Source organism: Rhea pennata, chromosome 14, assembly GCF_028389875.1.
Source record: "Rhea pennata isolate bPtePen1 chromosome 14, bPtePen1.pri, whole genome shotgun sequence".
Taxonomy (NCBI): Eukaryota; Metazoa; Chordata; class Aves; order Rheiformes; family Rheidae; genus Rhea; species Rhea pennata.
Genome location: NC_084676.1, coordinates 20793711 through 20805471, shown reverse-complemented (window position 1 = coordinate 20805471; position 11761 = coordinate 20793711). Strand labels below are relative to the sequence as shown.

The window sequence follows — 11761 nt, the reverse complement described above, 5'->3', positions numbered from 1 at the left end:
GCCTTGGCGCCTCGGTGCCCACCCATTCATAGAGCCGGGAGGACGCGCGTGCGCAGAGAGGGTCGCTGCCCTCCCATTCATAAAATAGCCATTTTCCCAGGCAGCAGTTGTTGCAACATCGCGGCGGAGCGGGGGAAGCGGCTGCTGCTGCTGCTGCTGACAGCGCAGCGCCGCGCTCGCAGGTCCCTTCCCTCAGCTCTGAGGCGTTTCGTGCCAGGATTTTTGCAGGTCCAGCCCCCCCCCATCTGTCTCGGATTTAGGATTAACTCGCCTATTGAGAGATGATCTTAGCTGAATTATTTAAAGTAAGTACGAGATCTGTATTTATGAGCAAATGATAAATGTATTTAAGTGGAAAAATAAAGCCTATTCCCCAAGGCAAAATCTTGCACTATTTCTAGATGCATTTATCTCTTCCCTTGAAGATCACTGATCACAAGCATATTTCTGATTATGACTTTTCTAACAGCAATTATGTATAATTATATATAGTAGATAGTTGCCTAGTGCTTCACTACATAAAGGAGACTTGGCATTCTGAAGAAAAGAAAGATTGTTTCCTGCAGAATTTGCATTTTTTTTCTGTGACTCTTACTTTCTATGTTTTTGCATTAACATCTGCATTTGGTGTACATATATGGCAGACAGGTTTTACCACACTCGCGTCAAGATTATTTGCAGGGTTTTTATACCAGAATAAGGCTCCTCTTTCTGTTGATGGAGTGTCTTTTCCTTCATTGCTTCTTCCTTCCCCCAAAAGAAGCATAGAAATATGGTCACCTGGACTGACAAATAAGAATTGGATATTTCTTACTGTAGGATATGAAAACTGATCGTACATATTTCCTCTCTTTTCCAAAGCCCTGTAGCTTGCCAGTGTCAAGTAGTTCTGAGCTGTCTCCATAATAGGACACTTCAGAGATCAACCACTGGAGTGTCAGATCTTTCCTACATGGCCTTTGCTCTTTAACATTTTATTTCATGCAACTGTCCCCCTTTTTTTTTCTTTTTGCCTTACTCCATCACTGTTCTGTTGTCTGTCTTGCTGTACACTTAGTCACTTCAGCTTTAAATGTGGATGGATTATGTATTTTAAAGGTTAGATAAGTCATAAAATGGTGTGAATAGAATCATTTTATAAATGTATATGAAATATAATATATATGGAGAAAAATCTGTCTTGGCTGCCCTTCTTTACCAACTGCATAGCAAAGATAAGCTAGGATTTGATTTTCTGGTACCAGTCCTGGCGTCACAGGAGAAAGACAAGCCTAGAGACGACATGTTCTGAAAATTCATTATCAGAGGGGGAATGGAAAAAGCAGAAAGGGACGTATATGAGGCACAGAGGTCCAAGAGGAAAGCTGGATTGGAAGTGCAAACCTTGGAAATGGCAGTGCAAATGAATAGCAGCATTAATCATAGGAGGGAAAGGCTTCGTTCTTTCTCCTCAAGTGATCAAAATAGATCTGGTTTCTTGATTCAAATCTGTTATTGCACCCAACTTTTTCTTTAAAGGGTAAAAGAGACAGAAAAACACCAGTTATCCCGGGTAGAAAATGTACATCCTTGATTCTGTAAAACTTCTTGAGCTGCTGTCTTTCTTCCAAACTGTATTAAAAATATAATATGTCAAAAATCAGCTCAGAAATTGCTGTTCAACTAGGTAAAGTGAAACTCGGCTTTCTCAATATTAACACTTCCCTCCTCTGTCTTTATTTTGAGTTAAAGAATAAAGCTACAATTTGTGCACTGAATCACAATGATCTTGATGACTAGCTTCCCCCTTCTCCATATAAAAATGAATGATAGCAGGAGGAGGGGTTGTTCTCGGTTATTGGAACCCCACTGGGGATGTCTCATTGATAAATGTGCCATTTTCCATGGGCTACTGTGTTTCTGCTGCTAGAAGGGGCTCTATATTGGTATTATAAAATTAAAAGGCCTATTTCTGAATGCTGCAGTCCTTTTGAAATTCCCTATGAGGAATGTGGAGGGGAGAAATGATTTGCTCTTCTCCTGAAACAGCTAAACAAAAGCTGTTTTCATGGTATCATGACTAATTCCCATATCGTACTGGGAAATGCAACATCTGAAAAAGCACCCCTCCCCAAAACCATGTTATCAGACATCAGTGAAATAAAATTCAGAATTACTTCAGCACTACATCAGTAATTAATCCATAGTTTTGATCATTTTCCAAATATTAACCATTAAAGCAAAAAAATTAATCATATTACTATTACAATTTCATGAATTCAGTCTGTTACTTACAACTGCCTTTTTACAGGCAAATCATTGCACAAGTATTTTGTTGTTCATTCTTTTCAAATCCAATATAATGTGTTTCTTTCACTTAATGTAAAATCCCTCTGATATGGTCAACATTTTGTACCATTAACTGAACAGATCGTATTTGAGTTCAGTTTTCTGGCCTTAGAACAGATGTACTTATCCAATAAAAAGCCTCAACTAAGAAATTTGAGTCCCTAGAGATCCAAATGTTCATGGGCCAAAATGTGCTTTATTCATTTACACCACAGGAACAGACTTTAACTGGACAGAGACAGCTTCTTGGAAGTCTACAGGTCTCACTTCCCAGCCTCTGAATTTCCAAGCTCTGGCAAGAATTTAACATCTCATTTGAAAAAGGGTAGGTTTCCCCTAATAAGCTTTCTAATTTTTTCCCCCCTTATTCCTGTTAGTGAAACTCTAGGTGTCTTTATTTGTATGAAGCTGTTAAGAGGAGGAACAAGAAGAATTAATATTTTGTCAATATTAATAAATAAGGGAAAGAGAAAAGAGCTTTTTTTCTTCTAAAGAATTTACAGCTTAACTCAATATTCAGAAAGCTTAACTTAGTCTCGATGAACTCCAACATTAGATATTATTTTTAATCACACATTTAAAACACGTGTTCCTTGTAGGTCTCTCTTAACCTTAAGTGCAGTCTTCCCTCATTAGAAGCCCTTATAGAAGCTTTTGACTTCCATCAGCAGCAGTGTGTCACTGATCATGTTTGTGCTGTCCACACAGGAGCATCCTTAATGCCACGGGATGGCATGGCAATGGCAGCATCTGCTCCTCTGCTGGGATTCAGGGGAAGCGAGGTCTATGTTGAGCCATCTTGTTTGCTCCAAAATGGTCTCTCCTGGAGGAAGTGAGCAGCATTCACCATCTTGACCATTTCCCCGGTTACTCACCAGGTCCCTGCTCAACCTCTCCTGCACAGTTTTGTGTAGATATTCTATTAAGCCTTCTATTAGATCTTCCCTTTGCAAGTACTTTTTGATAGCAAGGATAGCTGTTACACCAGATACCCTGGCTTCATTTTCAATTCACATCCTAAGCATTTCACTCTTTTCCAAATAGCTGTATAGATGACTTCTCAATTGCTGACAAATCTTGGCCTTCAGTGCTGTGCCAAGGCCAGAAAGGCAATATTTTCCCACATGTTCAAAAGCACTGGATGCAGCTATGATGAGCTCTTTTTAGACAAGGTTTCCTAGATTGTATAACTAAACCACCACAGAAAAGACAGAATACAGTCATGATTCTCTTGAAAACAATGGTAAACTAGAGGGGCAACTATTCTGTATGGATTACAGTCAGTTCTGAATGGTGTTGGCATGCACAGATCTTGGAATACATGGCCTTCCTTGACTTTGGATGTTAAGTATATTGTTTTCAATTGTGATAGTTTTTTTTTTCTTTCTACATTCAGACTTCTATAAAGAAAACATTTCTCGTTTGATTTTCATCCTGTTGTCTCAGAAATTTGCATATCCTATACAGTAAAGAAGATGAGAGCTTCTACAGTACATTTACTGCAACTATTACTACAAATAATGTAAGCTTAATTAGGTGATTGCCATAGCTCCTTTAGAGAAAATATTTCAGCTTTTATGTGGATAATAAAAGGTCTAGCATTAGTAGAGTGACCAAGAGAAAGCATGATGGACTTGTCAGATGACAGGATTCTGGGATCTCTGGTCTCTGCTCCTCACCACAGCGAAACCCTAGGCCGGTTGTCCAGGCCCTAACACATGCCCGGTGCCAAGCCCACAGCTCCCACAGGCTCCCGATGGATTTGGCCTTTTGCTTCTTTGTGGTCATTTCTCCATCCCCTCTTCACAAGGGGAGAGGGCTCTGTTAATACCATCGCTCTGCATCCCACACGAGCACCCTTGTAACAAGAAGTCTGAAGCAACGCTCAAGCCCCGCAAATGCTGCATGCTCGGTAATGCTCTGAAGTTACAGGACATATTTCTAGGCTCAAAAGAGGGGGCACAAGCTGCATCAGAACACATGCACAGGACAACCCAGCTTTACTAGAAAGTAGTGACTCTATCTGAGCAGTCCCAGGAGAAACCTTGGTTGGATGAGGTGAGGAGTTGTTCTGTGGGACCAGTGCCCTACCAACTCATGCGGTGCTATTAAGACTAAAATTCATTAAAAGAAGTAAGGCAGCCACTGATCTGGCACTTGCTGCCTGCATGGTTTTGGAAGAGTTGTAGGTGGCCATGTTGTTTCCTCGGTCATGCCGGTGGTCTCTGGGTTAGCTGGACACCCGGGCAGCACCCAGGCACCTGCCCTTTCCGCAGTGGCGAGCTCAGCTGTCTGCGTTTCCACACCGCGTCTTGAAACTTTCTGCATCGCTCAGAAATGGCGTGGGCAAGCTGTGCCACTTTGCGTGTGGTCCTGGGTGGACAGGAGACGGACCATGAGAGCTCAGTTTCTGTCACCTTCGAGGACCGCGAGCATCGCTGGCATCCCCCCTCTCCCAGCCTGGCTTTGCTCCTGCGCAGCGCCTCATTCTGCACGGCGCGACTCTCATTTTCATCATCCTGCTGTTACACTACATGCCTAACACTGTTCAATACACGAGAAAGAACATATTAGAGCTATTAACTAATAAGTAATTAACACAGTTACAAATGTTATATACGCCTGTACTTGGTTAAGCATTTAATTCTAGTTCCATTTTGTTTCTCAATAATTAGAAGACAAACTATCCAACTCGACTTTGAAAATAAAAATAATAGATCCTCATTAGTTTCAACTGGGGAAACTGTTCTAAAAAAATTAATGAGAATAAGTTTTCCTGTAGGTTTGTATGACTTTCTCACAGAATTGCCTACAATATATAGTTTTCTATAAAATAATGTAGGCAAGTCCAAAATCCTATTAAAACTGTAAAACCACTTTCAATTTCATATGACCAAAGAATTTTACAGAACTTTTGAGTCTGAAATAATACCAAAACACTTTAAAATAACAGTTGGCTTCCCAGAGTTTTAGGATTTCAAGTTACCTAGTACAGTAATCATTTCAGATTGGCAATATCTAGGTGAGGAGATGAAACAAGAAGAACTGCAGCATATTTGAGAACTTGATTTCCGAATACAGCATTAACTGCCTGAAAGGGAGTATATTTTGACTCCAAACTTGTATGTAGTGAGCAACCATGGGAGATGGTGATTGTTAGTCCCTGCATGGGGAATAGGGATGGGGAAAGAGAAATTTTCTCTACACAGGAGGTTGTTGGCATTTTTGCTTTGAAAGCAAATTCATTGTTTCATTTACCTCTAAGAAATGAATAAATCGCAATACTAGAACACGCTCATGAGTTTTCCTTCCAGTTGTCTACTTGTAGAAAATTTTCTGTAGAGCTGCATCCAGTGAATTTGCACCTAAGTTAATGCAATAATATATACGTAATTACTGATGATCAAAGATTAACTAATTTTGTTTACAAGTATTGCGCATGGCATTTTTTTTACTCAGAATAAAAAATGCAACTTATAGTCAGACTGGATTACTGCTTTGGCAATGGATTACAGAGGTATGGCATAAAGTTATGTAGCTTTTGCAAAATCATAGTGTTCAAACATCGTATAAAATCTCTTATTATTTTTTCCCCTTTTTTCTTTTTATTTTTTGAAACTACAATTTTCTTCAAAGGATGCGTCCTGTGATATTAAATCTGCTTGATCTGAGCACTTAATTTAGTGTCTGTGAGCAGTACCTGACAAGCACCTCTAGAGAGTGAAGGTCTGTGCGTAGTACAAGCCCCACGATGTCCAGTCCTGTCTTACCACAGCAGCCTGAAGAGCAGAAATGCCCTTTCTCAAGGGACTGGACATTTGCGGCTCATCTTGCCCATTCTTGGCCCTGGTGGCTTCAGCAGTCAGCCCCAGACCTTCTAGCTAAAGGAAAGAAAGATAAGAACGGGGGAAAAGGCAAGCGAGCCTTCCCTGGTCCCCACTGTCACCCAGGACTGCTCTGGACATGCAGTGGCCAGTCCATATACTGAATTAGGTCATTTTAACATCTGAATCAATGCCAGCAACCACAAGACACAGTTGGCTGCTCTACAGAGACAAGCTAGGCTGGGTTCACGCCTTCTGAGCAAATGCAAGAGCTCCAAGGACACCCACCTTCAGCTCTTTTTCAAGGTCTTAAGTTTTTCCAGGTCACCCCAAATGCACCAATTTTAATTAGCGATGTGGCTGCAAGAGAAGTTGCGGTTTCCAAGATACCAAAATTGCTGCTTAAAGCCTGCTTACCCTGCATTAAATTACTTAATGCCTCATGGGGAGGCAGAAGGGGAAACGGGAAAGGGGGTGGTGTTGCATTTTGCTGGAGTGGCATTGTACTTTCCTGCTGACGAGAGCATCGTACCTCTTGATTCGTTACAAGAGTTTCTGGTATCCTTATATATCCTTGCAAGTAGCCGAGGTTTCAGAAGATGACTTGCTTGTATTGTTCCAGTCATCCTGGAACAGTTTCAGGCTGGTCACAGCTGCATTTTCCTCCCCTGGGGAACGCACTGCCCAAAAAAGGTCAACTTCTGATGCCTTTGGGGGTCTTCCAGCTTAGTCATCAGGATCCATGAATATACTCATAGAGGCAGATTTCAGCCTGCAAGAATTCAAGGAAGTAGTCAGACTTCTTGATCTGCTTCTGATCTAGAAGTCCTTACCCCCAATCCTGAACTGAATCCTGATTTTCTGCCATAAGAGCTGGAATACGTAAGAGCTCTTCTCTCATACAAACATAGCAAGCATCTAGCACCCTTTGCTATGTCACATATTTCTAACAGCTCAGCCTGCCAGAGGCTGTCGGCAGCAGTGACTGATGCCTGCCACCAAATCTGAAATCTTTCTTTTCATGGGATGCAGGCATAAAGCTTAAACAGCTCAGAGAAAGACGAGCTCAAGGCATGTGCCAGAGAAGGCACATAGACACAAAAACGAGACCAAACATGCCGTAAGCCATCGCCATCGTCCTCGTCTAGGCAGATCTCAATGGGGGGAGAGGCTCCTGGCAGAACGAGTGCCATCCAGAGCACTCTGCGTTTCAGCACTGGAGATATCTGACCTGGATCTGTCACCAGCAGTCTTAGTGCCCTGCTGAAGCTCTTGGCAACAAGGCCAGCAGCAGCAATGTAGTCATATTCCTTGGACAATTCCATAAGCATCATCAATTTACCTTGCTTAAGTGTACTTCTATGCGTTTAGTAAGAGCCGTTAAGGAAACCCTCTGCTCAGGAGAGAGAGGAAGGGCAGAAGTTGAGGGAGTGAGTGTAGCACTAGCATCAGCACGGGTGGTGGGTGCATCTACACGGCTTCCGAGGGGATCTCGGCAAGAGAAGCCGTGTCCAGCAAAAGGCTCTAGGCATTAGGAGAGCTGGGTCTTTTTTTGCATCTCTTCACTCCAAAGGTTTTAGCCAAGTCTATTCTGTGCCTAGATATCTGTGGGGTCTGCTCCTGCCTCAGCTTCTTACCGAGCTCATTTTGGGAGAAGAGGTTTGACATGTCAGTGCTTCCCTCCCCCTTGCTTTGCAGGAATGGTTTGCCTGTTAGCAAACTGAGCTGAAGCACTACTGTTAAGAAAAAAAGAGGGTGAAAAATTTTCAACCTTAACTATCCTAAAGCACGGAATTTAGTCCAGGGTGAATCTTTCTTCTGTGATAATTAACTGAAATCCTGATTAGCGTGACTGCAGCTAAGCCATCTTTTAATGTCTGCCTGCATACGGTTGTGTCCGTGTGTTTTAAGTTTTTGGGGTCAGGTGTTTCTAAGAGTAAAAAATATTTGCTACTTACGGCTATAATCCTTCTGCAAATTAACCCGACGCCACCAGTGCCACGCGACATCTCTGCGAGCCCTGGACCGTTGCGGGCTCTCTGCACGGGCAGAGGCAGAGATGTCACCTCAGGGATCAACGGCTTTCGTCACCGCGAATGCAGGCGCACGGTGCACCTTAAAATAAATTCAGGGCAAAACGCAGAGCTCACGTTAGAGGTTATTTAAAAATCGGGGCGAGGTGCCGAAGGCAGCACCGTGAGCGTGGCAGAGGCGCCGGCAGCCGGGCTGGTGGCACGGCTGCACGTGCCACCATTTCCTCCAGCTGCCTCCCGTCCCCCATCAGCTCTGCCGAACGCGCTGGCTCCCGCCCAAACATCTGCATCTCTCGCCTCCACAGAAAAATCCTGTGAAATCTAACTCTTCCTGCAAGCATAACATCCAGCTGATAGGCAACTGAGTATAGGCTGATAGGCTGCTAGACTCTGATTTTGCAGTAAGTACTTTTTATATCATGATACTGGATTCTTCACACACATACACACACAAAATATTTTCCTTCTGAATGCCCCGTAGCTGTGAGAAACATTGCATATTTTTATTTTTGAAATAATTAGACAATCTGCTTTAAAACCTCTCTGATTTCTAGAGTTAGGGTGTCAAGGAGCTATGAATAATGGAATAAGTAATTTGGATGAATGATGATTAAGAAGACCCAGTAGTGAATTCTAACTAAAGAGGAGTCACGGCACAAAGACAGTACAAGAAGTACCACCATCATTACTGGTGGAAAAGCAACATTTTGCTGCTGCTCTTGCACAGCGGCTGCAGAAAAGCCCAGCCAGAGGCCCTGGTGCCGGCCCGCTGGGAAAGCGGGTACCGCACGGCCCGCGCCTTGCGCCTAAAATGCACTTCCTTTCCTCCTTCCAAAAATTTCATAATTAGTTCATGCTCCAGTCTGTGTACAGTTGTTGAATCTGTGAACTTTAATTAGCAGGAGGATGTGCATTTATAGCTATGGCGCATACATTCACTGCCACGCTTCCCCTTCTCCCATGTTTGTTGTAGCCTAATGCAGCTTTTTCCTGACTTTTTTTTTCCCCCTAGGCTTTTCCAGACTGCTGTAATATTAAAATCTTTCATGTTTTGTTTGGAGACAAACAACTTAAAATGCCTTAAGCAGTTCACTACTTCCTTTTTCATCACACCAGAAGCTTTTCCCGTCCTGTAACTTGTGCTGAAGCTTTACTCACCACTTCTTCAAGCTGATCTCCAACGCTGTATTATTTATGAATAAAGGTCACCCGGGGAGGAAATGGCACATCTACGAGAAAACAATGTGCACTTTCTAAATTTGAACCAAGTAGTTTCCGTTCTTTGATTTAAGTTTAGTTACTTCCTGTGGTTTCTTGCCCTGTGCTGCTGTTGAATCTCTGGATCTGCTCCAGGATAAATTGCACTCTTGCAATGAAATTGGAAACTGTAGCAATAGACGGCTGAGCTAGTAAACAGCACTTACCCCAGACGTTAGTCCGCTTAGCGTCTTGGAGGGGAGTGCCCGATCACGCGGAGGTGCCGGAGGCCACGGAAGGCCAGCGGCTCCCGGCCGAGCCGGCCACCAGCCCTCCGGCAGCGGCCAGGGCGGCGCGGGGGCGGCGAGGCAGCACCCAGCACCCCACGGCGCTGGCGGCTCCCGCCTGCACCGGCCCAGCGGCACCTTGGCTGGGGAGAAGCCCTGAACCTCAAATAAACTGTTTCAGGAGGTTTGCTGGCTAAAACACGGAGCCGAAGCACCCCGCGTGGTGCTTCCCACGCTGCAAAGGAACCGCGGGGCTGCGGGAGCAGCGCCCCGGCCGGGCCGGTGGAGCCCTGCCGGGCTGAGGCAGGGGCAGGAAACCCCTGCAAAGCCAGGTTTTCCACCCCAGCAAGTGCCCTGGCTCTGCTTGACACAGGTTTAGCTTGTTATAACCTCTGCAGAGGATCAGCTGCAGCAGCGAGCCCTACTTGCCTGGGGTCGTGGATTAACGTGGTAACGACACGCTCTTTCTCCCCCCACCCCCTTCTGTCTCCTCTGCTTCCCCCAGGATACCTAAAAGCGTTTTTTTCTGCCGGCGACTGGGCCTGCTCTCAATGGAGCCCCGGGTCCCCCACAACATCACCGTGGTCCCCAACGCTGTGATGGTCCAGCCCTTCCTGGACAGCCGCATCCCCTACGGGAGGCTGCAGCACCCGCTCACCGTCCTGCCGATCGACCAGATGAAGGCGACGCACCTGGAGAACGACTACACCGACAACCCCACGGCCCCCCAGGCGGGCGCCCCGCGGCCGCCCCGCGGCGGCCCCGAGCCGGGCCCGGGCAGCCAGCCCCCGCAGCGGTGCCCGCAGGACGTCACCCACCCCTGGATTTCCTTCAGCGGGCGCCCCAGCTCCATCAGCAGCAGCAGCAGCACGTCTTCAGATCAGAGGCTCCTGGACCACATGGCCCCGGCTCCCGTGGTGGAGCAGTCCTCCCCGCGCGCGGTTCGGATTCAGCCCAAGGTGATCAACTGCAAGCCCCTGGACCTGAAGGGACCCGCGTCGCAGGAGCTGGACAAGCACTTTCTGCTGTGCGAAGCCTGCGGGAAATGCAAGTGCAAGGAGTGCGCCCTGCCGCGGACGCTGCCGTCTTGCTGGGTGTGCAACCAGGAGTGCCTCTGCTCCGCGCAGAACCTGGTCAACTACTCCACCTGCATGTGTCTCGTCAAGGGCGTCTTCTACCACTGCACCAACGAGGACGACGAAGGCACGTGCGCCGACCACCCCTGCTCCTGCTCCCACGCCAACTGCTGCGCCCGCTGGTCTTTCATGAGCGCCCTCTCCCTGGTGCTGCCCTGCCTGCTCTGCTACCTGCCGGCCACCGGCTGCGTGAAGCTCTCCCAGAGATGCTACGACCAAGTGAGCCGGCCGGGCTGCCGGTGCAGAAACACGAACAGCGTCATCTGCAAGGCGCTGCCGGAGGGCAAAGCAAGCAGGCCGGAAAAGCCTTTCTGACGGCCTGGGGGAGGGCGCTCCGAGGACGGCCGCCGAGTCCGGCTTTTCTAACAACCTGTGTTCCGAGGATGACGTTAGTCTTTCGCCTTCGGGGAAAGCAGAAGCCGCTATTTCCACAAACTGGAGCACTTTGGGTTATTCAGGGTTTTGGAACTGATCAGAACATAAATAGATGGGGCCAGAGGAGGATTCTCACTAATTGCGAGTGAAGGCTGAAACCCTCTGCATACCATGAAGTACAGCTGCTCGAGAGCTCCGGGTCCAGCGTGCCGGCTGCTCTCCATGCCTGCATGCCGCGACCCATTAACTGCTCCCCCGGCAGGCACGTCAGCACAAGCAATACCCATTCCCAGCTGCAGAGGCTGCGCTGGATTCAGACTTAGGGTGGGGTTCTGGGTTTTGCTTTCTTTCAAAACTCTGGTGTGTTACCAGCAGCCCGTGGCAGGTAACAGGTTAAGTCCCTCCTCCTCCTCCTCCTCCTCCCTCACACGCGTGCCATTAGAAGGGCCCGTTGCACACCCAGGATACGTTTCCCTGAAGCTTTCCTGGTCCCTCCGAGTTTTGGAACCAGAAGTAAACCCACGGTTTGTTTGCGTAGGTATACTGCTTTCTCTGTCTCCACCCGGCCACGCGGATGTGGA

The 11761-nt window shown here is 46.5% G+C and overlaps 1 protein-coding gene across 1 annotated transcript; it reads left to right on the top strand.

Annotated features, from left to right (window-relative positions):
* Positions 1-250: 250 nt before the first annotated feature.
* On the top strand, positions 251-11556 carry SPRY4 (sprouty RTK signaling antagonist 4). The gene is made up of 2 exons (XM_062587400.1): positions 251-305; positions 10175-11556. Exon 2 carries the CDS (start codon positions 10221-10223, stop codon positions 11118-11120), a length of 900 nt encoding a protein of 299 aa, XP_062443384.1. The 5' UTR covers positions 251-305; positions 10175-10220; the 3' UTR covers positions 11121-11556.
* The last annotated feature ends 205 nt before the right edge of the window (positions 11557-11761 follow it).